This window comes from Cuculus canorus, chromosome 5 (assembly GCF_017976375.1).
Source record: "Cuculus canorus isolate bCucCan1 chromosome 5, bCucCan1.pri, whole genome shotgun sequence".
In the NCBI taxonomy this organism is placed as follows: Eukaryota; Metazoa; Chordata; class Aves; order Cuculiformes; family Cuculidae; genus Cuculus; species Cuculus canorus.
In genome coordinates this window covers 44,451,537-44,473,944 of record NC_071405.1, presented here as the reverse complement: position 1 = coordinate 44,473,944, position 22,408 = coordinate 44,451,537, and the positions used below count along the sequence as shown (strand labels likewise).

The 22,408-nt window shown below is 44.4% G+C and overlaps 2 protein-coding genes across 10 annotated transcripts in view; both read left to right on the top strand.

Moving 5' to 3' along the window:
• The window catches only part of PHRF1 (PHD and ring finger domains 1), a 33,085-nt gene extending 18,914 nt beyond the window's left edge, over positions 1–14,171 (top strand). The window contains 11 exon segments of the mRNA XM_054067403.1: positions 877–1,006; positions 1,358–1,497; positions 2,305–2,492; positions 3,295–3,414; positions 4,332–4,486; positions 5,314–7,010; positions 7,012–8,125; positions 8,820–8,896; positions 9,529–9,789; positions 10,931–11,059; positions 12,072–14,171. Coding sequence (XP_053923378.1) covers positions 877–1,006; positions 1,358–1,497; positions 2,305–2,492; positions 3,295–3,414; positions 4,332–4,486; positions 5,314–7,010; positions 7,012–8,125; positions 8,820–8,896; positions 9,529–9,789; positions 10,931–11,059; positions 12,072–12,206 — 4,146 coding nt within the window. The 3' untranslated portion in view covers positions 12,207–14,171.
• A 717-nt stretch (positions 14,172–14,888) lies between these two features.
• On the top strand, positions 14,889–22,310 carry LOC104068985 (malignant fibrous histiocytoma-amplified sequence 1 homolog). Of its 9 annotated transcripts, none has more exons than XM_054067407.1 (10): positions 14,889–15,006; positions 16,023–16,902; positions 17,526–17,817; positions 18,251–18,437; positions 19,146–19,336; positions 19,440–19,927; positions 20,421–20,578; positions 21,090–21,249; positions 21,674–21,744; positions 21,835–22,165. In XM_054067407.1, exons 1-10 carry the CDS (start codon positions 14,988–14,990, stop codon positions 22,011–22,013), a joined length of 2,625 nt encoding a protein of 874 aa, XP_053923382.1. In that variant the 5' UTR covers positions 14,889–14,987; the 3' UTR covers positions 22,014–22,165. The 9 variants fall into 9 exon arrangements, 8 of the variants coding, with proteins under 8 accessions (XP_053923382.1, XP_009570237.2, XP_053923385.1 ...); XM_009571942.2 differs by lacking the exon at positions 14,889–15,006 and adding an exon at positions 22,172–22,310 and having other exon boundaries at positions 15,022–16,902; positions 21,835–21,941; XM_054067410.1 differs by lacking the exon at positions 14,889–15,006 and adding an exon at positions 15,022–15,235.
• The last annotated feature ends 98 nt before the right edge of the window (positions 22,311–22,408 follow it).

The window sequence follows — 22,408 nt, the reverse complement described above, 5'->3', positions numbered from 1 at the left end:
GTAGCTGTTTGAAGAAAGGAGAGGGGCTAGGGAAGATACCTCTCTGCCCATGGTAAGGGTTTGGACTGAATCTTTGAAGATCCCTTCCAACCCAAACAATTCTATGACATTTTAGGAATACAGTTGATGTGGGCATGGCTGACTTAACGTAGCTGTTGAGAGAAACTTGCTTTTAATGTCTGTCCCACTGAATGAAGGAACAAACCTGTGCTGTGTTTGCCTAGCAAAGAAGCTTTGAGTTCACGTTCTGAGGCTGGTGGTCCAGAATCCATATGCTTCAAATGTGTTTGTTTAAATCTGATTGACCTTTGAGTATAGACAAGAAGAGGAATTCAAACCCTGTAGGAGCAGCCCCTGCTTATTGCAATGAAGTGATGCTCTGGAGAGAGGCTCACACCTGACATTTCAGTGAGTTCCCCGAGGTGTGTGTTTGAAATGATGCTTCTAGACATGTTTTACAGCATTTGGTAAATCTAAACGCTAAAGAATGAGGAGTTTAAGACAAGGGACCTGTATTGTATTGGTTTTTCAGTCTTTGCTCATTGCTCTTCGCTGCGCGATGACCCAGAGTCAGTTAGGTGGATTTGGGAAAGTTCCTAAGTGAACTTTTTCATTAAGGAAATATCAGCCTCGAGGATTGTTCTCATTTAAAGAATCAGAGTTAGACTAACCTTGACTTGTAATACTCAGGGAGGCTAAAAAGCAAGGTTGTGTTCTTAATATGACAGTCAATAGGTGAGAAAGATGACATAACTGCTTAACTGGCAGCTTGGTGACATGAGTGTTGCTCATGGATCTCAGATCCATTTTTTATTAAATGGTTTTATAACTGACCTTTAGATACCTGTATCATGTAACTTCTTGTCCCCCATGCAGCACGTGCCAAGGTACCTCATGTCCTCTCTTCTGGATGAAACAATTGAGGCAGTTGTAGCAGGCCTAAACACAGCCATCTACCAGCCTCCTCTTACACCACGGGCTCCTACTAGGCAGAAAAGAAAAACAGGTAAGGGCATTGGATGCCTTCTGTGCTTCCCATCTGCAAGAACAAAAGCTTTGGGAAGATAAGCCTGAATCATACAAAATGCTCCAGATCAGCTGTGTGCTGCTACACCTGTGCAGCTACAGAAGTATACAACCTGCATTTTCTTCTTTCCCCATACTTCCTCTGCCCAGGATGCTTTTAAATAAATCCTAATGAGTTTACTTTTTCTGCTCTGCTGTTTTATACTGTTGCAGCTCACTTGTAGGTCTCCTTGAGCTGCTTTGTGTACCATGTGGGAATGAAAAGAGGAATACAAGGTAAAACTCAGTGCCAGCGCTTAGCCATATACTCAGTTGTCTTTTGTCCTATCAGGTAGGAGGAAGAAAGTAAGAGGCAAAAAAAGAACTCAGACAAAATATTCTGTCAGGAAGAAGAGTTCGGGGACACAGTTGAAGAGACACAAGCGTCTGATAAAGAAGAGAAGGGGCAAAAAGATGAGAGTAAGATCAAACGTGAGTTTCTGTCAGTGTCTACCATTTTCCAGCCATGTGTAAAACCATGGGATTCAATGAAAAAAATACTGCTTTTTAATCATAGCAGATAACATTTTGGTGGTAGTATGTACAGGATGTGTCCACTGTACTCCAGAAATATGCTGTATGTGGAAACAAATCGCAACTTCCAGGCAGGCCTGCTGGATTTGCTGACAAATCCTGTTACCTGAACTGCAGGGATCATGCTGTAAAGCGTGTTCTGCAGACTTGGTGTTATGCCTTACCATTCAGCTGTAGTGTTTACTTGGTACTGATGCAATCTCTTTTAAAATTGCCACCACTTTTTCTTTTTATTAGGCTATGGATATTTGTCTCTCTTGTTGCAAACCCAGTTTATTGGCCATATGGGCTCTCAAAAATCTTTTATTTGTGAATAGTGTTCTCGTATGAACAGCACTGAATACACTACCCCAGCCTGAGTTTTGTCCTCAGCAACTTTAACTAGAGTTTACATCATACAGACTGTCTCTCCTGCCTTTAATAAGGAATTGACAACTTTGAGTGGCATTATTGAAGATTTTTAGAAACTTAACTTATCTGGTCACTTAAATCTGGTACCTGTAGTCTCTATATGAAGTGCCATTTAGGCCATAGTTGGAAATTCAATAAATGCTTAAAAAAATATGGACAATAAACGCACACCACTTCTGCTACCAACAGTAGTAACCCAGTGACTGAACTTAGCCCAAGGGAGGAATTTAGGGCTTTAAACCCAGAGTATGTTCCTGCCCAAATACAAACAACACAGTCTTTTTATCTGTGCAGGTGAAAAATGAGGTTACTGCTCGCTCCCGTATTGCAAGAACTCTTGGTCTTAGTAAACCTGTGCGTGGGGCCTCACTTCCTTCCATATACAAACCAACGGAGCCCTCACTTGGTCTGATGAGAGCAGATATCGGCACAGCTTCTCTGTCTGTGTTTGGAGATCCATATGAGTTGGATCCTTTTGAAAGGTAAAATACCTTTGGATTATTACCAGGGACCTGCTAATTTCAAGTGTCAGGTTGTTTGTATATGTGACTCTTTGCAGAGTGTAAATCTCGGATATGAAGACAACTTTGCATACATAACGTATAATAACACGTTGGCCTGTTCTTTCTCTCCTATTTGGCCAAGTTACTGAGCTCTTAAAGAATCAGCCTTCTTTAAAGGGGTTTGCTGCGATAATAAGCATTGTGACAACCTTTAAGATCTATAGGGTTATTCAAAGGCTTGAATCTGAAGGAGCTGAATCCTAAGCAGTAATTTTCTGTTTCTGTATTTTAAGTAAAGATAGCTAGTGTATTTGGTATCCAATAAACAGCGACTTCACACAGAATTAAATAGACCTCTGGAATCTTCCATGTTTCTCCTTTTCCATCTTCACTTTTCCAGATACTTTCAATTCAGGTGGAATCTTACTATGCCGCAGTTGGTATCACTTTTTTCAGCTTTAGATTTTAGGGAGGGGACATCTGAAATTGCTGTTGGTAAAATTCAACTTTCCACTGAATGAGTCTTTTTGATCCTTTCTTCCAAGGAAGTTACCCATTTTAATTTTTTAAAATAAAATTCTACATTTGAATTGCTGGCTGGGTTACTCTGTTCCATTTCTGTAGCCATAGAAAATTATTTTGCACAATTCTTTTGAGGTGTATCATAATAAACCAAACAATACTAGTAGGACAGATAGGGTGAGGAAACATCATGTACTTCATCTGTTTGACATTAAAAACATTCAGACAATTTCAGGGTTCATGTGTGTTTTGCCCACAGTAATGAAGAGGTTCTAGCAGATCCAGATTCACCAGTGAGTGCCAAAAGAAGAGTTCTCTCCCAGTCAGCACTGAGATCTCACCGTCCTGTAGCTAGACCTATTTCTGTGGGAATTGCCAGGTAAAAAAACCATGAAGTTACTTATTTTTCTTAATTGTCTAATGAACTCAACAAAAGTGAAGTAGACGATCATCCTGGTTTAACTCTTTTCTTACTCTGAGTGTTTTGAAAGAGTGCGTGCGTGCATGTGCCTGCACACATGTAGATAAATAACCATAGCATTTATGCAAGAATTCTTTTTTCATGTTGAAGATCACACACCTGTTATTTCATAAAAGCTCTAACTATTGCACGGAAATTTCAAATTGATATTTCCACCCTAATCTGGCTCTTCTTGCTTGCTGTTTTGGGATTGTTTAGCAACCCATTACTATGTTTTAAATCCGAGTCTCATTAACCTTTAAAAAAACACTTACTTATTTGAGGGGGCTGGGGGAATCTAATTGCACATCCTGAGTAGGAGATGAAGGATGTACCAACCCAATTCTGCTGCCATGCTCTCAGCTGCCCTACCAGGAGGCACCTATGTGTATTCTGACTGGTGCTAAATACTGTTTCAAGCTGAATTATTTTTAAGATAGTAAGAATACATTTATGATTAATATTTGGTATCAGGAAGAGAGGCAGCTGGGATGGAAGTATGGTTTATGTTTCAAAAATATATTTAAAATGCATGCAAAGTTAATCTTGATACTCAGCACAATAAGATTAGAAACATTTGCTTACTAAAAGTCTGTGGTAGGATGACACACTTTCTTATCCTGTGATGTTCCTGTGGGAAGTCAGTAAAAGCTTCACCTTCTGTTTGTCAGAGGGAAATGGCAGCTGAATTAATCTAGTGAAGCCAAAACTACAAAGTGAGCCTCCCTGGCTGACCTCTGTTTATGCCCTTGATTTTGGTTTCTTTTTAATGTAATGTGTGTGTATAGAACAAGTGCTGTAAGAGTAAAGGAAATATAACCCTCTGAAACATGCAGAAGCAGTGTACCTGCCTTGAGTCCTGATCAAGAAGCAGAAGCTGCCCCTGTGCCTGATCTGTTGGGAAGTATCCTGTCTGGACAGAGCTTTCTCATGATGAGTAGTTCTGATGTTGTCATCAACAGAGATGGCTCACTGATGGCAAAGAAGGCAGGTAAGGGTTTGGCACGTCATAGTGCAGTTAGCCTCTTTTTTTTGCCCATGTTTGCCCTGGTCCTGCAGGCTGCATAGCTTCAAACATTGGGATGCTCTTATTGAACATTTGGATATGTAGCATAGATTCTAGTAAGGTTCTTATGCTCTGAAAAACTGTTACTTGTCTCTGTTTTAATTGCAAAGCTGAGATGTTACTGGATGATTTTGTTTTCATGGGTAGTTTTCTTCTTTCAAAAGTATTGCACTGTAGTTTCGTGTTCTGCTTTAAAAAAGGAGGGGACTGGATAAAGCAGAGATGTCTTAGTACGCAGTTCTTCTGGCATTTGTCATGCACTGCTGCTATGCCTGGGAACTGTACTTTGGTTTGAAGACCAGTGATGACCTTGGCAAGAATTTTGTTTGCAATAGTAGAGTTCTAGAATACCTTCTAGCATCTTCAGCTGTGTCTTCCCTTGGCGTGGTATGATTTCGGAAGAATCTCTTCAAATGGAAATTGGAGTTTTATTCTTAAAAATAAGTACCTATAACATCCTCTGTTATAGTCCTCCTTATCGGTCAGTGACTACTGGGTAATAAACATGAATCTGATGATATCTATGAAACAGAATAATTTATTTCTGAATCATTAATGTTTACCTCAAAGATGCTGTTGTTTGGCATTAAAGCTTGAGCCTCTGATGAAAAGAACTATTGGATTGCCTTACTGTGTGGTATGTCTCCAAACCAAAGTGGAATTTAAAATAATTAACTCAGTATTCTCATAATGTTTGGACAAAATATCTAGATGTGTAGTGAAAAGCTCAATTGTTTGCTTGTATGCCGTAGCTCCACTTCATGGAAAATCAGTGAATGACTCGAGAGTGGATGATGGTTTGGGACACAACACCCAACTGAGTACAGTGTGCTCAGGGACCGCAGCAAGCAGCTCCACTGCTGGACCTTCAGTTTCCTCATGGCTGAACACTCACACCAGACCCTCTTCCTCAAGCTTGTTTTTATCTCCTTCACCCTCACTAAGCAGAATTGAGCCTGCAGCAAACACTGTACAGGCTACATCAGAAAAAGCAACTGTAAAATCAGAATATTCAATGACACCCAGGTCTGTTCAGACTCAAAATATAGCTACCCTGAGCAGGAATGGCTCCAAGTCAGATGAAATGCCCAGGTTTAATGGAAACTCTAAAAACTTTTCACCCACTGACTCATCTTCAAAGCCCCTGAACTGTAACTTGGGTTCTAGCTCTAAAGCTGTAGCTGTGAGGCAGCCATTAAAACCACCTCCTAAGAGAATCAACATCTTTGACCTTCCCAGGATACCAAAGATTAAAAAGGAAACCAGCAGCAAATGGATGGAGCCAGAACCCACAGGAAGCCAAAGCTGTGATATCCCCAGCTCCTGTATAACCCAGTTGACTGGCAAAGAGAGCACTAATCAGACAGGAAAGAGTAGCAAGGTTGAAAGTCAGAAGTCAACTGCCAAGGAATCTCAGCAACAAACACATACAACTGGGATGTCTTTTTCTACCAATACAAGCGTGTATAGCAGCTTATCACCACTGGGCACTTTGAGGAGCAAAGGCCCAAGCTCTTTCGAGAGTTTTAAAATCAATATTCCTGGAAATGCAGGGCATCCCAGCAGACTGTCTAACCCAGGATTTTGTAACACCTTCCGCCCTGTGGATGATAAAGAGCTACAGAAAGAGAGTCCTTCACTTCTTGTCTCAGTTAAGAAAAAGCAGGTCAAAAGTGAAATATATGATCCCTTTGAGCCAACAGGATCAGACTCGAGTTCAGCAAGCAGCAGTCCTGAAAGGCTTGGCTCGGGGATCCTGCTAACTAATATTACCAGGACTATTTCCATTGAAAATCCAGAAGTTCAAACATTTCAAACTGTCCGTCGTTTCACCCCTTACATGGTAGAAAATATATTCGAGTCTGGGGCTGACTCTGACGTACCATCTGGTAACACAGTGTCTCATGATGACGTGACAGTAGAAAGCAGGATTGTAGAACAGATCTCTGATACAGAGGAACGAGGCAATATGGATGAGGAAGACTTTCTCAGCAGTCCTTGCACTTCGTCTGCTGTTAAGCAGATTTCTAATGTAGAGAGTTTAAAGGAGGAAAGCAGAGAAGGCCCTAATGTATTCTTTAATGCTGAGGAATTGATTAGACCTAATGTTAATGTAAAACTAGAACCTGTTAATGTAAAACTAGAACCAGATAGTCCCTCAAACAGTGATGAGCAGCAGAATGTCCAAAAGGTAGAACAAACAGACAGGCAGTCGCATTCCAGACCCTGTTCAAACAGCTCCCAAAACAAGAAGAAGGTGAAAAAGAAAAAGGCGCTTGTCAAAGAGCATAAGAGGTCCCGATCAGGATCTAGGGATAGAGCACACTTGAGGGACCGAAGCTCCAGGTCTGTCTCTTGGTCAGGTGGAGAAGAGCATAGCAAAACACACACATTGAAACCCAAGAGCAAGAGGTCTTCTACTGATCGTTCGAGCAGTCATGAGCGATCTAAAAAAAAAAAAAGTTAAGGATAAAACCAAGGATAAAAAGGCAAAATCTTCTTGGTCTAGGGAGAGAAGAAAATCTAGGTCATGTTCATGTAGTCCTGGAAGTACTTCTGAGTTTTATGAAAATAGGAAAAAGAGAAGACGATCTCGATCAAGATCAAGACAGAGGGAACATTCCCGATCAAATAGCGTTGAGAAGACTAAAAGACGGAAACACAGGAGAGACAAAAGCTATGAGAGGTATGAGAAAGATAGCAGCTTGAGGTCAAGGGACAGAAAGAGATCAAGATCCAGGTCTCGGGAGAGGAGAAAGTGGAGGTCTCGATCTCGGTCTGCATCTCCATCTCGGGAGCACAAAAGCAGCAAATCAAAGGAAAAAAGGCCACGATCAAGATCACGTTCCAAAGAAAGAAAACACAGATCAAAAGAGACCTCTCTTCCTTCTCTACCAGAAAAGGATCATAAGCCTTCAGTTGAAAATGTGTCCAGGTGTCTGGAGCAACCCCATTCCTTCAAACAAGAGCCCAAGGAGGAGCTAGTACTAGAAGAGCTTTCCATAACCATCCAACCAAATGTCAAACTACAGGAAATGCAGGCTGAGACCCCTGTTAAAATGAGAGAGGTCCAAGAAACTATAAAGGTAGAGCCCATGTGTCAGGAAGTGACCAGTGAAACTGTATTCCCTGTGCCAGAGATCACGAACGTTGGTGTTCCAGTTGGCAACATGGATTCTTTTGCTGAAACGGAATTAATGACTAGTAGTGATCCAGCAGTGCTTCGTAGCTGTAGCAATACGAACCTTGAGATTACAGTTAAAATAGAAAATACTGCATTATGTCCATCTCTGATGGAACCACCCCCAAAGAAGGAAGTTATCATGCATGGTCCAACTGAGGCTGCACCAGTTCAAAGCTCGTCCAAAAGCAAAATAACAGATTGTGTGAAGGAAGTTAAAGATGAGTGCCTTGTGTCAAGTGAGAAAACCAGTAATTTCCATAAGCCTGAACCAGAGGTGGTGCCTCAGGGTTCTGTGTTGAAATCAAAAGCACCGGTGAAAAGAGTTACCTGGAATCTTCAAGAGGAAGACAGCAGCACACTGTCTGTGGGAAAAGCTCCAAGTAAGTCTGTCTCTTAGAAAATGAATAGCAGTTGAAGCAGGCTGTATGAGGCCTAGGGTTTTGGTGCCTGGCTAACCTTGGTTGTAGTTTAACAGCTCGGTAATCTGGGCTGGGGTGATCCGGTGGTTTCCAATCCTCAGAGATGGCATCTTGCACTTGCTGAAATCATGAGGTGAGTTGTGTTAATGAATCAGAAAGGACATGCTGTCAGCACTGCAGCTAGCCAGCAGCAGCTTGTTTGGCTGTGAAGTGTGCATTGCAACTTGATCTCTGGATTGGCAGCCCACGTTCCACCCTTTCTGCACTTAACTAGAGTGTTTGCTTTGCCTTCTGAATTTTACAAATATTTTTTGGAACCCAGGAGTGTGACAAATTTCTGTAGTTTGCTCCTGTGAGCTCTGCTAAACCAAAGCAGCTAGAAACAGTTTGGCTTGAGACTCTATTAGGTGTGTTGACAGTTTCTTCTGTGAGTCTCATTGGTCACTGTCATGGAAACCCAGTAAAAAGTAATTGCTCAAGGGGATGAGAAGTCCTCTGTTATTGGAAGCTTTAAAATGTTGATGACTGCTGAACGAAATCCTTCTATAGCTAGGTTTGTTAGAACCTTTTTTTAATGTAGTTGGCTGTGAATCTATGACCTATTAGATTTATTTTGTTCTTAATTGTTTTCTTTTCCTTCTCTTGGGGAATCTAGGGATGCCGTTTTACAAACTTCAGCGAGCAAGAGAAGGGGTCTGGAAGACAGAGGACTTGAAACAAACATTAAATCAGGTGCAGTTAAATGAGCCTCCTCCAACCAATTATATGATTCCTGAGCCTATGTTTCCTGATCTAGATTCCTCTCAGGTTGGTTCCTGTTCTGGCACCCAAGTGTCATGGAAGGCATCCCACTTCATCTGTGCCCTCGTTGTGCAACACCCTTCTCTCATGGCAGAGTTTGCCTTCCTCTGCGTGTGGAACATCTCATATAGCTCATACACCTCAGCAATCCTTTGGTCATTTATTCTCTTAGGTGGTCCTTACAGCTGAAGAAGCACATTTTCTTTTAGTTGTGCACTTATATATGCAGCTTCTGTTTTCAGCAGTAACCTGTGGAAAGATGGTGCTGTTTGAGAAGCAGAACTTGTGGAAGAAAGTGCTGTGAGCTTCTCCTTGATTGTAATCAGGCTGTAAAAATTGGCCTGGTGGCATTGGTCTGTGCCATCATTCTGTGCTGTCCAACATTTAAATGAATGGTGCTAGCTCCTTGTGCACAGAGACCTAGTTGAGGGCTGGGATGTTAGCCTCCTTGCTTTAACCTAGCAATTACATGCCTGTTTGGGTGGATAGAAGGTACTCTGAAAGTCCTGATCTGATGTGGTCTTGTAAGTACAAGCATTTACAAAATTATATCTGTTTCACAGGTGTACTGTCAAAATACACCTTTGATGCCACCTCTGCCCTCAAGCCTTCCCCCCTATGCCCCTGTCAGCCAGCCGACGGTTCAGTTCATCATGCAGGGTAGTCTTCCAGCGCTTAGCTGCATGGCAGGACAGAGCCTGACTCTGGAGCCGGGCAGCCTGGCTACTGGATCTGAACCAGGAATTCAAGCTCCTTCTGCTGGAAACATAGAAGAAGAGATCAAAACACCCAAACCTCCAGTGGATAAAATGAAAAATGAGGAAGTGAGTGAATGCTATCTAGTAGCAAATGCATAACTTTAATGGGCTGTTTATTTGAACTTCTAAAGTTTGGGATTTTTTAACTTTCTCTGCACTGTATTTTCCTAGCCCTTATTGTCACTGCTTTTTTTTGGTGACTGACTGTGCTAACCCAGGAGCAGCAGGCAGTCCTTGAATTCTTTGGGGATTTACTCCACTTTCTACTGCTTCATTGCAATAAAACAGAGATAAAGATATAAAATGCGTTCTTAAATTTCTGAATCTTTCTTTCATGAATGTTAGAAAGGGACTTTCCAGAAGCCAGAATGTCCAATTTTCTCCAACAGCTTGGTCTTTTCCTTTCCCCTCCGACTTTGAAGTTAATATCAGTTCTTGTAGCAGTCCCATAGAGAGGTAGGACTGCGTCTTGTTGCTTATTAGCGCTGACTTTGAAGTTAATATCAGTTCTTGTAGCAGTCCCATAGAGAGGTAGGACTGCGTCTTGTTGCTTATTAGCGCTGAAAATGTGGAGATTGAAGTCTCTGAAGTATTTTACTGTGCTAGTCCCTGATGCTGAGGGATGGGTTTGCTGTACAGACCACCTGCTCTAAGCATAGTGGGTGTTAATGTGAGAATTTCTTACTTTAGTTTCTACCGCAAAACCAAAGGGAAAGATAATTTTCCCATCAAACCTCCATTTATGAGCAGCAGTTTTTATGAATTTGTTTTGATAGAATATGTTCTGATGTCATCTGTAATCCTTAATTTATAGGCAGTTTTGGGAATGCCTTTAGAGCTCACTGAAGCTTTATATTTGCAGCTCTTGCTGCTTTTAGAATCTGGTACCTTTTGATGGATATTTAATTCAGAGCTGTTTGAAAGGAAGGAAGAGACCAAAATTAATAAGCAGATATTGTAATTCCCTGCTTAAAACATGTTATCCAAGACGCAGAATAAATATGCTTGAAACAAGAGTTCCTCATAGCATGAACTGGTATTTGTTTCTGCAATTTGCAGTAAAGGGAATCACTTTGAGGCTGGCGCTTACTTGGGTCGTTGAAATTATGAAGTGAGCATTTTCATTGTTAGAGTATTACTAAGGAAAATAGATTCAGAAACCATTCCCAAGAAAGCACAAGGTAATGAGTTTCTCTTTGCTGTGCAGTACATGAAGAAGCTTCACATGCAGGAAAGGGCTGTGGAAGAAGTGAAACTTGCAATTAAACCTTTTTACCAGAAGAGGGAGATTACAAAGGAGGAGTACAAGAGCATTCTTCGAAAAGCAGTGCAAAAGGTAAGAGATGAAATAAATAAAGAAGAGGATCTGTGCAGATTGTAGTGGGCAGTACTTTGGATTCTATTTGCCAACTTCAACAATTACATGCTGCAAGTGAGTAGAAAATCTTTGGACTCTGACTCACACCCTGCAGTCTGCATTTCAGCCAGAATTCTCAGATTGTTGATGAAGTAAGAAAATAGTTGGTGCATTAATTCCTTGAGCACCTATGGTGTCCCTGAACTTTGAAGGAGGGCTTTGGAATTTGGCTGATGTTTACTTTGTCTCAAATTTTATTGCTGACCAGATCATGACTGAAAAAAGACTTGATTGACAGATAAATGTTGTCTTGCAGGAGTAAGTAATGCTCTTGTCATCAAGGCAGTTAAATGGTGCCCTGGAGAACTGTATTCTCTCCCTGCTCCATCTGCATTCTTTCTTTTACTGAGAAATTCCATCATAAATCAAAATGCCTGAGATAATGGCTGCTATTTCACATCTTCTACATGACCCTAAGAACCTTGTGTGGTTTATAGGAGAGCTGAGCAACACCAAATGCTGCTGAAATCACTGTGAACTCTTCTCTGAACACTGATAATTTTTTTTTTTAGGGTTCGTTCTTATATCTCAAATCAGGCCTTCAAAACTGGTAGATTCTTTTATGATTTTGAAGAAGTGATGCTTGGGTTAAGAGTAATGGGAAACCAGCTTCTTTGGTTACCATGTATTGTGTAAAAGTGACTGGATGGAAAAGCCTGTAGTAAAAATTAATAATTCTGCTCTCAGAGATGCTTCTGCATTTAGTGGGTGCTCAGTAGATAAGTCCTGGGCTATTTTTGGAATGCTTAAAGTAAAATATTGCTCATAGCCTTGTTAAGTTTTCTGCTTTATTGTATCCTGCTCTGAGACTTGAGGGCCTGTGCAGGAATTGGTTCCCTGGGAAGCTTAGAAACAAATAAATTTGTTTGTTGCCTGCCTGAACTGCTGTAATACTGTTAAATAACCAAATGCCTTTTCCACTCCCTTGTAGATCTGCCACAGCAAAAGTGGAGAGATCAACCCCATGAAGGTAGCTAATCTGGTGAAGGCATATGTGGAAAAATACAAACATATGAGAAAACATAAGAAATCTGACAGTGAAGATACACGTGAAGTGGAAAACTGAGAGCAAGCTACAGCCAGCATGGCTTGGACTGAACTTATTCTGGCGGTGAACACTATGCCAGAGAGATTAATAGGATCTGCAGTTGCATCTTATTGAAAACAAAGGACCGAGAAGCAAGATTATAATAGGAATTATCTGCGGAACCTTCTTTTTGAATTGTTTCCATATGGGAATGAAATTGGGGTTTTTTTTGGATTACCTACAGATGTAGAACTAAATACCAATCAAATGCCTCAGACCAGCAGAGTAATTCGAGGGGAAACACAGAAGAGATTAATGTTTGGGACTCCCGGATTGCTACAGTTTTCAGGGTTACTTTGATCACATTTTTGGGCTGTGCACCCATCTTGCTAAAAGTTTGAAACTGGACACCACTTTTCATATGCAGTATATTGAGAGCTGTATACTCTTTTCCTTTGTGTTTATTTATCAAAATATGGGTTGTCTTTAGAAACTTCTGATTTAATACTTGAAATGTTGTATTTTTAGCGTGTTTGATGGTGAGCGAAGCTTTACTCGCTCTTTAATTTGGGGATTGCAGGAATGAGTTGACCTTTATAAAATGACTTAGGAAACACTGCTCAGGCCGTGATGTTTATTTACATTCTGTTGGAAGTACCCTGTTAGTGAATGGTCTGATTTTGGGGTGGGAGACTGTGTTGCACTTATGTAAATAATGCACTGATGGCTGGTTTTGTGTTTGCCTTTCAGGATAAAAAGCAAAACAAAAAGCAAACATTGTGAATTTCTAGGAACAAGTTGGAGGGATAAGGTTGAACTGATGTACAAAGCAGAGATGTGCAGAATTTATAAAGTTATTTTGAATGGTTCTAGTCCTATAGCAGTTGTCATTTGTTTCTTACAGCTGCCTCTTGTCCTGGCTATTCTGTTTAAACCTGCACGCGTGGCTCTTGTGTAAGGAATACTGTGTTTCTAGAAGAGGATGGGAGTTGGATAAATAATTGTTCCCCCTCATTTGTAGGAGGACTGGTTTTCCTATCAAGAAGCAAAGGAGTCTAGCACACATACTGACTTCATCTTGCTTTCTTTAAAAGCAATCTTGTCCACATGTGCTGCAGAACAATCTTTTACGCGATCACCTGAAATACAGTCACTGACGAAAAGGTTTGAGGGTGCTGAATATGACTGAAAGCATCATTCCCCATCTGATGATGTTACGGAGAAGACATTTAGCAGGGAAGCTGGAGAGAAAACCAGTAAGTTATAATTTGGAAACTGGCTTTCCCTTCAGTAGTAACTGAATGTACATGGCCTGTTGGACCAGATGGCAGAATGCATCTAATGTGAGGCTTTCTTAACCTCTTTGAGTGCCCCTGCAAATCCCTCTTTAAGGTCAACCTTACTACTTGTCTTCAAAGAGAAAACGGTTAAGCTTTCTGGGATGAGTTTTACAAAGCAAACAACTGCAGCTGCTATTTTTTACTTATTTATTATTTTGTGGTGAGTGGAAGAAACCCCACAAATGGCAAGACCTTTGATCCTTATATTATTATTTAAACAAAACAAGCCTGTGTGCTAGTCCTATCTGGACTGGCAAAATGCTTTGTTCCCATCATTCACTGTCCTACAGAGTGTTTATGGATGAGCATCTTCCTTGGCTCTGTTTGCTTCCTGTCTGAAAGTGCAGCCTGAAGGAAGTTTAAGGAATTGATAACTTTAGGCTTTCTTTGAAGGTTTTGGGACAAAGGCTCACTAAAACTGTAAAAGAGTACCTGGAAGAGAAGCTTTAGTTTTAAGGCTAAACTTTCAGCTAGAATATATACCTAGCAGAAGGGTGTGGGGTTGTAAATACAAACATTGCTGATAGATTTCCTGACAAAGTACAGAGACTTGCATGGCACTGTTGGCACAAGAATGAGAGAGTGTGGTCTAGTTGTGAATACACTGAGGCTGCAAATTGGACACCTTTGGATACATCGGAGGAGCAATTTTAGAATAACCTGTCTGCATGAGTGAAAAAGGATAGGTTGTGTGAAAAATAAAGCTTAATCAAATAATGGAAGAAACTACACTGTTGACCAAAAGACAATGTTGGTCTGTTTTGTTTCTCGGACTGATTCACTGCTTCAAATTCTTGGCTAACAGTCTTGAATTAGTCCTTACAGTACCTTACCTCTGCTACATTTCAGGTACCTCTGTACTTGTCACTGTGTGGAGGATCCATGGAGCTGAAAACTATACCTGCTGCATGTGCTTTCTCCTGAAGTTATGTGGACAAGAACAGTGGTTCTTTCATTCTGTCTACTGTTAACAATAAATCCAGCAAACTGTAAGCTGCACCCAGGAAGAGGCTATGAGAAACACACCCCTTCTGACTTATTCTAGGAAACAGTCCTAGTACTGTGTGTACTACTTGCATATTTTTTTTCTTTCTGGTTGAACCTCTTGGATCGGATGCTAACACCTGTTTTAAAGGAGTATCTTTTTTTTTATTCAGCATGTGCAGTAGTTTGGTAGTAGCATAACCCCTTGTCGGTGTCCTTTCCCTCCTCCGCAACAGTGGTAACACCAAATGCTCCTTTAGCAAAGGCAGGGATGCTACTGTGAGAAGCTAACATGGGAGCTACTCTGCCACTATCTTTTCTTGTAGGTTGGGACATACTGAGGGTAGGTTGTTGGGAGCTGCTTCGAGAATGGATGGAGAAAGAGGGTGGGGTTCCCAGGCAGAGCTCAGGGAGGCGGGGAGTGAGACGGAGAAGGAAATGAAAGAGGGGAGGCTGAGCGACCGGGAGGATCCGGCTAGTGCCTTGCTGCAGGGCCATGGCCCAGCCCAGAGCCTGTGAGTAGCTGCCCCAGCTCTTTGCTGCTGTGGTTCAGAGCTGTGGGGGAGCCCTTTGGGTTGTCTCTCTGATGGTGCTGGTGGAAAGGCCAGGCATTTGGGAGAGGGGGAATAACTTGCTTTGCTGCTGGGCTTGTCCCAGGTTTAGGCGGTGATGCTGAGAAATGATGATGAGTCGGTCCTGAGCAGGGTGCCTTGCGCAAGGGCATGCCACGCTAGGCATCATCTGGTAAGGAAGTGAAACGAGGAAGACGACAGCAAATCTGAGTATGTTTTGTGCTAGTATTGTGTGATCCCCATTACCACATCTCTCTGGTGCTCTTTTTGTCTAGAAACCTCTGCTCTAAATGCCCTCCGTTTGGGGATGTTCTCAGCCATCCCCAAGTCCCTATCCTACAGGGCACCCTGTCATCCCTGCATTATTTTCCCCTGGTCTCGTGTGGCTGGGAGCATTTTTGTGGGGAACTGTAGCATGCATCTGGACCGGGAGGGAGGATGTGAGAGAGGAAACATCTGAACTTGCTAACCGTGACCTCAACTCATCTTCCTAGCTGGGTTGAGAGGGGGAAGTGGGCTGGGCAAGTTATTTGGTAGGCAGCTTTCTTCCTGATGTCAGGTCTGCCCTGCCAGCCCACTGCTCAGATTAGAAACCTGCCAGCTTTGGGGTAGATGCATCTGCAGCTGGAGCTCTCACAGTACTTTAATGAGAGCAAAGCTGTTAACAAGGTGCTTGGGCTACAGGTCAGCACCTGGTGAACACCTTTTCTTCCTGTGTCTTCAGGCCCAACTAGGTCCTTGCATCTCAGCTTTAGTTCTTCTCTTGAGAGGACATAGGAGCTGCTCGAGCAGCAGTCGTAGTTGTGCTGTTCAACCGTGTCCTGTGTTTTCCCTCTGCTCTTGCTTTTTCTTGTGGGCCAAAGTGAACCCAAAGTCATGCAGAGCTCAAGGGAAAATACAGTCTGCAAGCCAAAGGGTGAAAGTCTCTCTTAACCATCTTCCCTGTCTCATGTGTCCAGGTCATGAGCAGGAGGATGGTTTGCGTGAAGTTAATCTCTCTACCCAGAGGCTGCGTGTGCTGCCTCCAGCAGTCCTGAGCAACCCCATGCTGGAGAGCCTTGACCTTGACAGGAACAAGCTCAGGAGCATCAGTGGTATTTCTAAGCTTTGCAGTCTGAAGAAACTGATACTGTCCAAGAATGAGATTGTTGACTTTCCCAATGAAATCCAGAGCCTGATCTGCTTAGAAAAGCTTGAGCTGAATCAGAACCAAATCCGGGTCATCCCAGAAGGGGTTTTCTCCCATCTCCCCAGGCTTAAACACTTGAGGCTGAACAACAATCGTCTCAGTGCCCTCCCCAGGGACCTGGCAGCTTGTCAAGACAGTCTCCAGTACCTCAACATCTCTAACAACCTGTTCCGGACCTTCCCCCAGCCTATCCTGCAGCTGGCACACTTACAGGAGCTCCACATGCAAAATAATGCCCTTCGCCAGCTCCCTAAGGAGCTCTTCCAGGGGCAATCCCTGAAAATGTTCAAGGCCAACGGGAACCCCCTCCGCGAGCCGCCCAGTGAAGTGTGTGCCGGTGGCATCCATCAGATCCAGAATTACTTCAACCAGCTTCGACATGGTTTGGGGCAGGAGGACAAGAGGGTCAAGACCATGTTCCTGGGGGCCTCACTGGCTGGAAAGTCCACCATCTGCGAAAGCCTGAAGCAAGGGCAAACCAAACTGGTGCCCAGAGAAGAGCGAACAGTTGGGATAGAGATCAGTGAGTTCCAGATTGAGGACTTCACATTTCTCTTCTGGGACTTTGCTGGCCAGCTGGAGTATTACATGACTCACCACGTGTTCATCACCCCACAGGCATTTGTCATTCTTGTCATCAATCTCCACATGTAAGTGCTGAGCTGTTCTGGATTCAAAGTGGAGTAAGAGAAGAAAAGAGTCTGAGGAAGCTTTTCCTTGTGTGGGCTCACACCATTCCCATTAGACCTCGATGCATGGTCTTCTCACCACTGGAGTAGCTGCTGTCCCTCTACCCCTTTTTGCAGATCACTCTTTCTTTTAATTAAGCCACTAGATCTGTCACCACCAAAGTCCTGTTTTGAGGAGTTAGATGAGCATGAACTTCTTGTGTGAAAACTGATCCCCAACTAAATGGCCTTGCTTTCTGCTGTGGAAGTACCTCTACAAGCCCTCCTGTATCTTGTGGTGCTCCCTGAATGTGGAGGGTGCATCAGGCTGGGGCTTTGTGGTACAGAGGGATGTTCCTATCCACAGCCAGGACAAACTCTGCTACACCCATAGCTTTAACTGGGTTAGCCTAAGGATGGGAAACTTAAGGATGACATTGAGTATGGGCCATGACAGCTTAGGAGATCTTAGCTTTTCTCCACTAAGAGAAAGGCTCTTCTGGGGGACAGCACAGGGTGCGTGGTCGGGCCAGTGCTGGTGGTTGTTGGCTGGAGATCCAGAGGATTAGACACGAACTTGTGATTTTCTTTCTCTCCATTCCCAGGTACCAAACTAATGACAAGACTTTCAAGGATCTCGTCGGTTTCTGGATCAACAACCTGTTCATGAGAGTCCCAAACTCAGTGGTGCTTCCCGTGGGAACCCATGTGGATTGGTGCCAGGAGGAGGAGGTGAAGGAGAAGAGGCACAACATCATGGCCAAGATCTCAGCCATGCTGGAAGAGAGAAAAAGCAACCTCACTCATTTCATCAACAACCTGGAAGGCAGTGAGGAGCCTGAGTTTTACATCGACCAGTGGGAGAGGCTGAAGGAGATGGAGAGCTGCACATTAACCGTAGGGCTGAGATTATTGTGGCTCCTTGCTGTCTGTGGTCACCCTGCTGTTGTCTCTGGCAGCCTGGTGTTCTACTGGTGACAGTGACCTGGTGCTAATGCATCAGGCTGCTACTGCGCCTGTTCGCCAGGGCTAGGGTAGATGTGGTAACCCCTGGCTGTGACCTCCTGGGTCCTTGTCCCTTCTTGTTGATGGGCAGCTCCTCTTGTGGCTTGTAGTAAGCGCCTGGGGAGGACTGTGATGGAGCATTTACCAGCTCCAGGTGATTTTCCAGGAACTACTGCAGAACAAAGGTGGAAGCACTATTTGAAGCTGAGCCAACAGCATGTCCCATCCTTGGTGACCTCCTTGGCATTAGATCTCTCCCTTATCTTGCAGGCTAGAAGAATTCTCTGGGTGTGCTTTTGGTAGATGTATGCTTTCTCTCTTCCAGATCTTAAACTTAGTTGCTGTCAACTGCACGGATCACCGTGATATCAAAAAGCTGGAGGCTATAATTTTGGAGCATGTGAAGAATGAGGAACTCTTCCCTGAGGTTGTCCGAGTGCTGCCTCCTGTCTACAGGCAGGTGGAAGCTGCCATTGTGGATATCGCACAGAGCGAGGAGATGGCAGACCATGGTGAGTGATCCATCGCACCCACCACACCTTCCTAGGAAGATCTATCATCCTGCAGCTGGGACAAGATGTCCGGTGCTTGCTGCACCTTCTGGCCTGCTTGCGTGCTGGTGGGGCCACTTCTGAAGGCCTTGCAGTGTTATTGCTGGAGCATTAATTGCTCCTACCCAGCTCTGTCTCCTGTGACGTAACAGGACAAGCAGGCATACCTGGCTCCTCACTCGTATACCTAAACATGTATGAACACCACCAGCACCTGGTGTCGTCTCTGGCTCCCCTGGCCTCTGTAGGATTAGAGAATAAGGAGTAAATGTTTTTCTTCTGTGTTTTGTTGCCTGTCTCGCTGCATGACTGAACAACAGTTTGAAGTTTAATTAGCAAATGTAGGTTTTCTGACTGGAAACAAACCTGCTCTTTCAAACAATGATAAAGCTCCACATTGGCCTCATTTTTTCAGATGCTCCATTGAGGTCTTGGCAGGCTGTTGGCACCACTGAGGCAAGACAATACCATGGGAGATGCAGGGTGGCAGTGGGACAGCTGAGATGGGCAAAGCATTTCAGGCCACAGCCACGGAGCATTGTGCTGGTCCTGGTTCTTCCTCAGGAACAGGATGTTGGGTGCTGCTGGTGTTTGTTGGCTCTCTAAAGCCAATGCCCTGGAATGCTGGTCTCCACGAGTTGTGTGCTGAGCTTCCATGTTTCCCTCTAGGCATGATGGACCTCCAGTACCTGCTCAGCAAACTCTCCCAGTGTGAGCACCTGGCCAACCTGGGCAGAGAGCTTCTCCAGGATGTCCTGCGATACCTCCACCGCATTGGGCTTGTCGTGTGGTATGAGGAAATCAAGCACTTGGAAAGCACTGTTTTTCTCCAGCCTACTTTCCTAATAACTATATTTAAGGTGAGCATGGAGATCAGGACCATCTTCTTTGCAGATCCCAAGGTCTGCAGATTTGCTGGGTTCCTCTCATTGCTCCCTTTTCTTTCCTTCTCTTCCTGTCCAGCTTCTTGTGAGGTATTGCCTTGTCCATCAGCTCGAGAGCATCTCCGTGGACACACTGATTGGGGAACATGCTACCATCAGAGACAGGTCTAACTGGGTGTGGACCTTCAAGTCAAAGGCAATGCTGTGCCACCAGGCCGTGCGTGCCTTGGTGAAGCACCAGCTCTGCTCAGAAGGGATGCGCGATATCTTTGAGGAAATCATGGGGGACAGGCCCCACAGAGGGAGAGGGAAGCTCTTCAGCCTCCTGGAGCACTTTGAGCTCTGCCTGGAAGTGAGGCATGCCAAAGCACTCAACCCACAGGCCAGTGAGTTTGTGCCTGGAAAGCCATGGGAGACAACGCAGGGCCAAGGCGAGACCTGGTACTTGTTCCCTACCTATCTGAACCAGACTGAAGAGGTCTCTGAAGTGTGGGGAGGAGATCACCCTGAGGACCTCCACATCCGTGCCTACTTCTCACCTGAAATACCTGAGGGTTTCTTCCAGAGGTAAGCAGTGGTTTCCAGCCCCTGATGAATTAGCGTGTTCAGGGTTTGCTCAGCACACCACCAGTATGACTGTCAGCAAGCCCTTAGCTGTTGAGATCATATCAGCTGAGATATGAGGCCAGGACTCAGGAAACTAGGGTGGCTTCTCAGCTCTGCCACAGATGTATGGAGCCCTAGATGAACCATTTTGATGTTTGCTGCCTGGATGTAAGCAAGGGCCACGCTCCTCCTGGTTACGTTTCATCTGGGGTGTTTTTTGGCTAGCCTGTGCCCATCCAGGCACTCTGAGGTCTCCCAGTCCCACCTGAGGATGATCAAGTTTTGATGGATGCTGGGACTGTTCCAGTTTCTGAAAGGTTTCCTGTCCCTGTGTTGGTGTTTGCCTTTGTTTCTGCTGAAACTGAGTTCGTATTTTCAAGTCCACCTGTTGTCATGCTTTGTTAGAGATAAGCAGGGAGGAGGGTTGTGAAAGCCACGGGCAGTCTTCTTGCAGGTTCCTTGTGAAAGCTTGCTCCTTCTACTCCACACACTGGGTGGCCAAGGCAACCTGCCTGCTCATATGTAATGGCAAACCTCTGCTGATCAAAGAGAATAACCAGAGGGCCTACAGCTACCTGGAGCTCCGATGCAGAAAGCCAGCAGGAAGAACAGGTAAGGATCCCTGATCTTTATTTCATGACTCCCAATCACGTCTCTCCTTAGCTCCACCCTCCGCCACCTCCACTCCTCTGGGCGTTGTGTCCCAGAAGCCTCTGCCACATGTCCTAGTCTCGCTAAGATCCACCAGCAGTTCAATTAAAGATTTTCCCTTTCTCCATGCAACCTGGTCAGGATTCTTCTCAAGGTATCACATGAAAGTGGCAAGTCAAGTTTTCAGTCTTCTCAAGGAAAGAATGTGTCATCCTTCCCCATAATATCCCAGCAGCGTAGAGTCTCAAGCTGGGTCTCCAAGGGGTAAGAAAAAGAGCCATCTGAGTTGGGGAACTCTTCCAACACATCATTAAATTCCCCTTGAATGCTGTTGGGCCTTCATTAACTTGAGAAATGGAGCTGGGCCAACTGTTCTGGCTATGGTCTGACAGGCAGGAAGCAGTGCGTGCATCACCACAGCATTTCCTGGGTTGGATGGCTGTGAGCAAGACATTCTCCTTTTACCTGGAAGGTTTCCGGTTTGCCTGGGACTTCCTCATGGCAGTTGTGTTCATCGTTCAGAAGCTTGCCGAAGAGTGGCCGGGGCTGCACATGTGTGTGAAGACCCCCTGCCGAACAGCTGGCTGTCCTGCAGAGCTCATCTGGCCGGACATGGATGGCACAAATGCCATGTATGTATGTGCTGCACCTCTCCAAGCTGACAATGCTGGTGGGCCTGGTCAGCTTCTAAAAGCTGTGTGAAATTAGTTGCAAAACTCAATGGGTGCTACACTGTCCTTCTGACCATAGCAGCTCGTGTCCCACATAGTGTTAGCATTCACATGTGTGAGAAATTGAAGTATAGAAAGAAACCCGAAAATGTTGAGAGGCTGGAGCTTAGGCACATAATGGCCATTCTGGTCAGGTGACCACATCTCCTGTTTCATGAAGAGCTGAAGGCGTTTAGGGACCTTGAAAGACAGCAACTATCCCACCAATGGCAGGACCTCAGGGTATAAAGAGGGTGCCTCTTCCATCAGTCTGGCACCATCCCCCATGGGAAGCGCTGAGAGCAGCTTCTGCTCTATTTTTTTCATTGGGCTTTTTCTTCCACAGGACAAAGGAAGACATTAAAACCTGCGGGACATGCGGGCACCGCTTTGGTACAGAGCTGCTGCTGCCCAAAGGTGAGCCAAATGGTGCTAGGTTTGTTCTGTGCTGCAATAGTGCTTAGCTGGGAGAGCTGACGTGATGATCGTGTCCCTCTATTCCCACAGTACCCAGGCAGCTGGAGGAGCCCCCAGTACAGCCCTCTGCTCACTATTACATAACAAGCTATGGGACTGCCACCTTTGGGCCCAGCAACATCCATATCAATCGACAGGTAAGGGTACCACCTCCCCTTGCCCAGCATCCAACACTGTTGGCCAGGCTCATCCTCCTCCCTCGCTCCTGAAATGAGGAGTTGCAGCTGCTTCCAGCCAGGGGAAAGGACACCCCATCTCCAGGCAGCACTCTTGTTACCATGCTCCTCCCTGACATACCACTACCTCTGCACCTCAGAGCTGAGCTCTGAGTGCTTAGTGCTGTAATCGATCCACCTTCTTCTTCCAGAACATCTCAAGTGAGTAACTCTGGGTCAACGGGAAGTTGCTCACTGAAGAAAGAATTATTTTTCTTCAGCCAAAGCCAAGCTGTCCTCAACATGCTTTGTTTGCAAGTCATGTTTGCCTTAATGCACCAATAAATGCATCCCTTTCTGCGTGGGAAGTCACTTCTTTTACACAAATGTAAGTGGGAAGAGGTGCTGATGAGTGCTCCAGTAGAAGCCTGCTGCCATGGCTTTGGAGG

What these genes read in the sequence shown, in the direction of transcription:
- LOC104068985 (XM_054067405.1), top strand. Translation starts at nt 15,710, where the DNA reads ATGAGAGCAAAGCTGTTAACAAGGTGCTTGGGCTACAGGTCAGCACCT. An exon ending in CTTGTCATCAATCTCCACAT is followed by an intron (nt 16,903 to 17,525) that starts GTAAGTGCTGAG and finishes CTCCATTCCCAG; the next exon opens with GTACCAAACTAATGACAAGA. An exon ending in AGAGCTGCTGCTGCCCAAAG is followed by an intron (nt 21,745 to 21,834) that starts GTGAGCCAAATG and finishes CTATTCCCACAG; the next exon opens with TACCCAGGCAGCTGGAGGAG.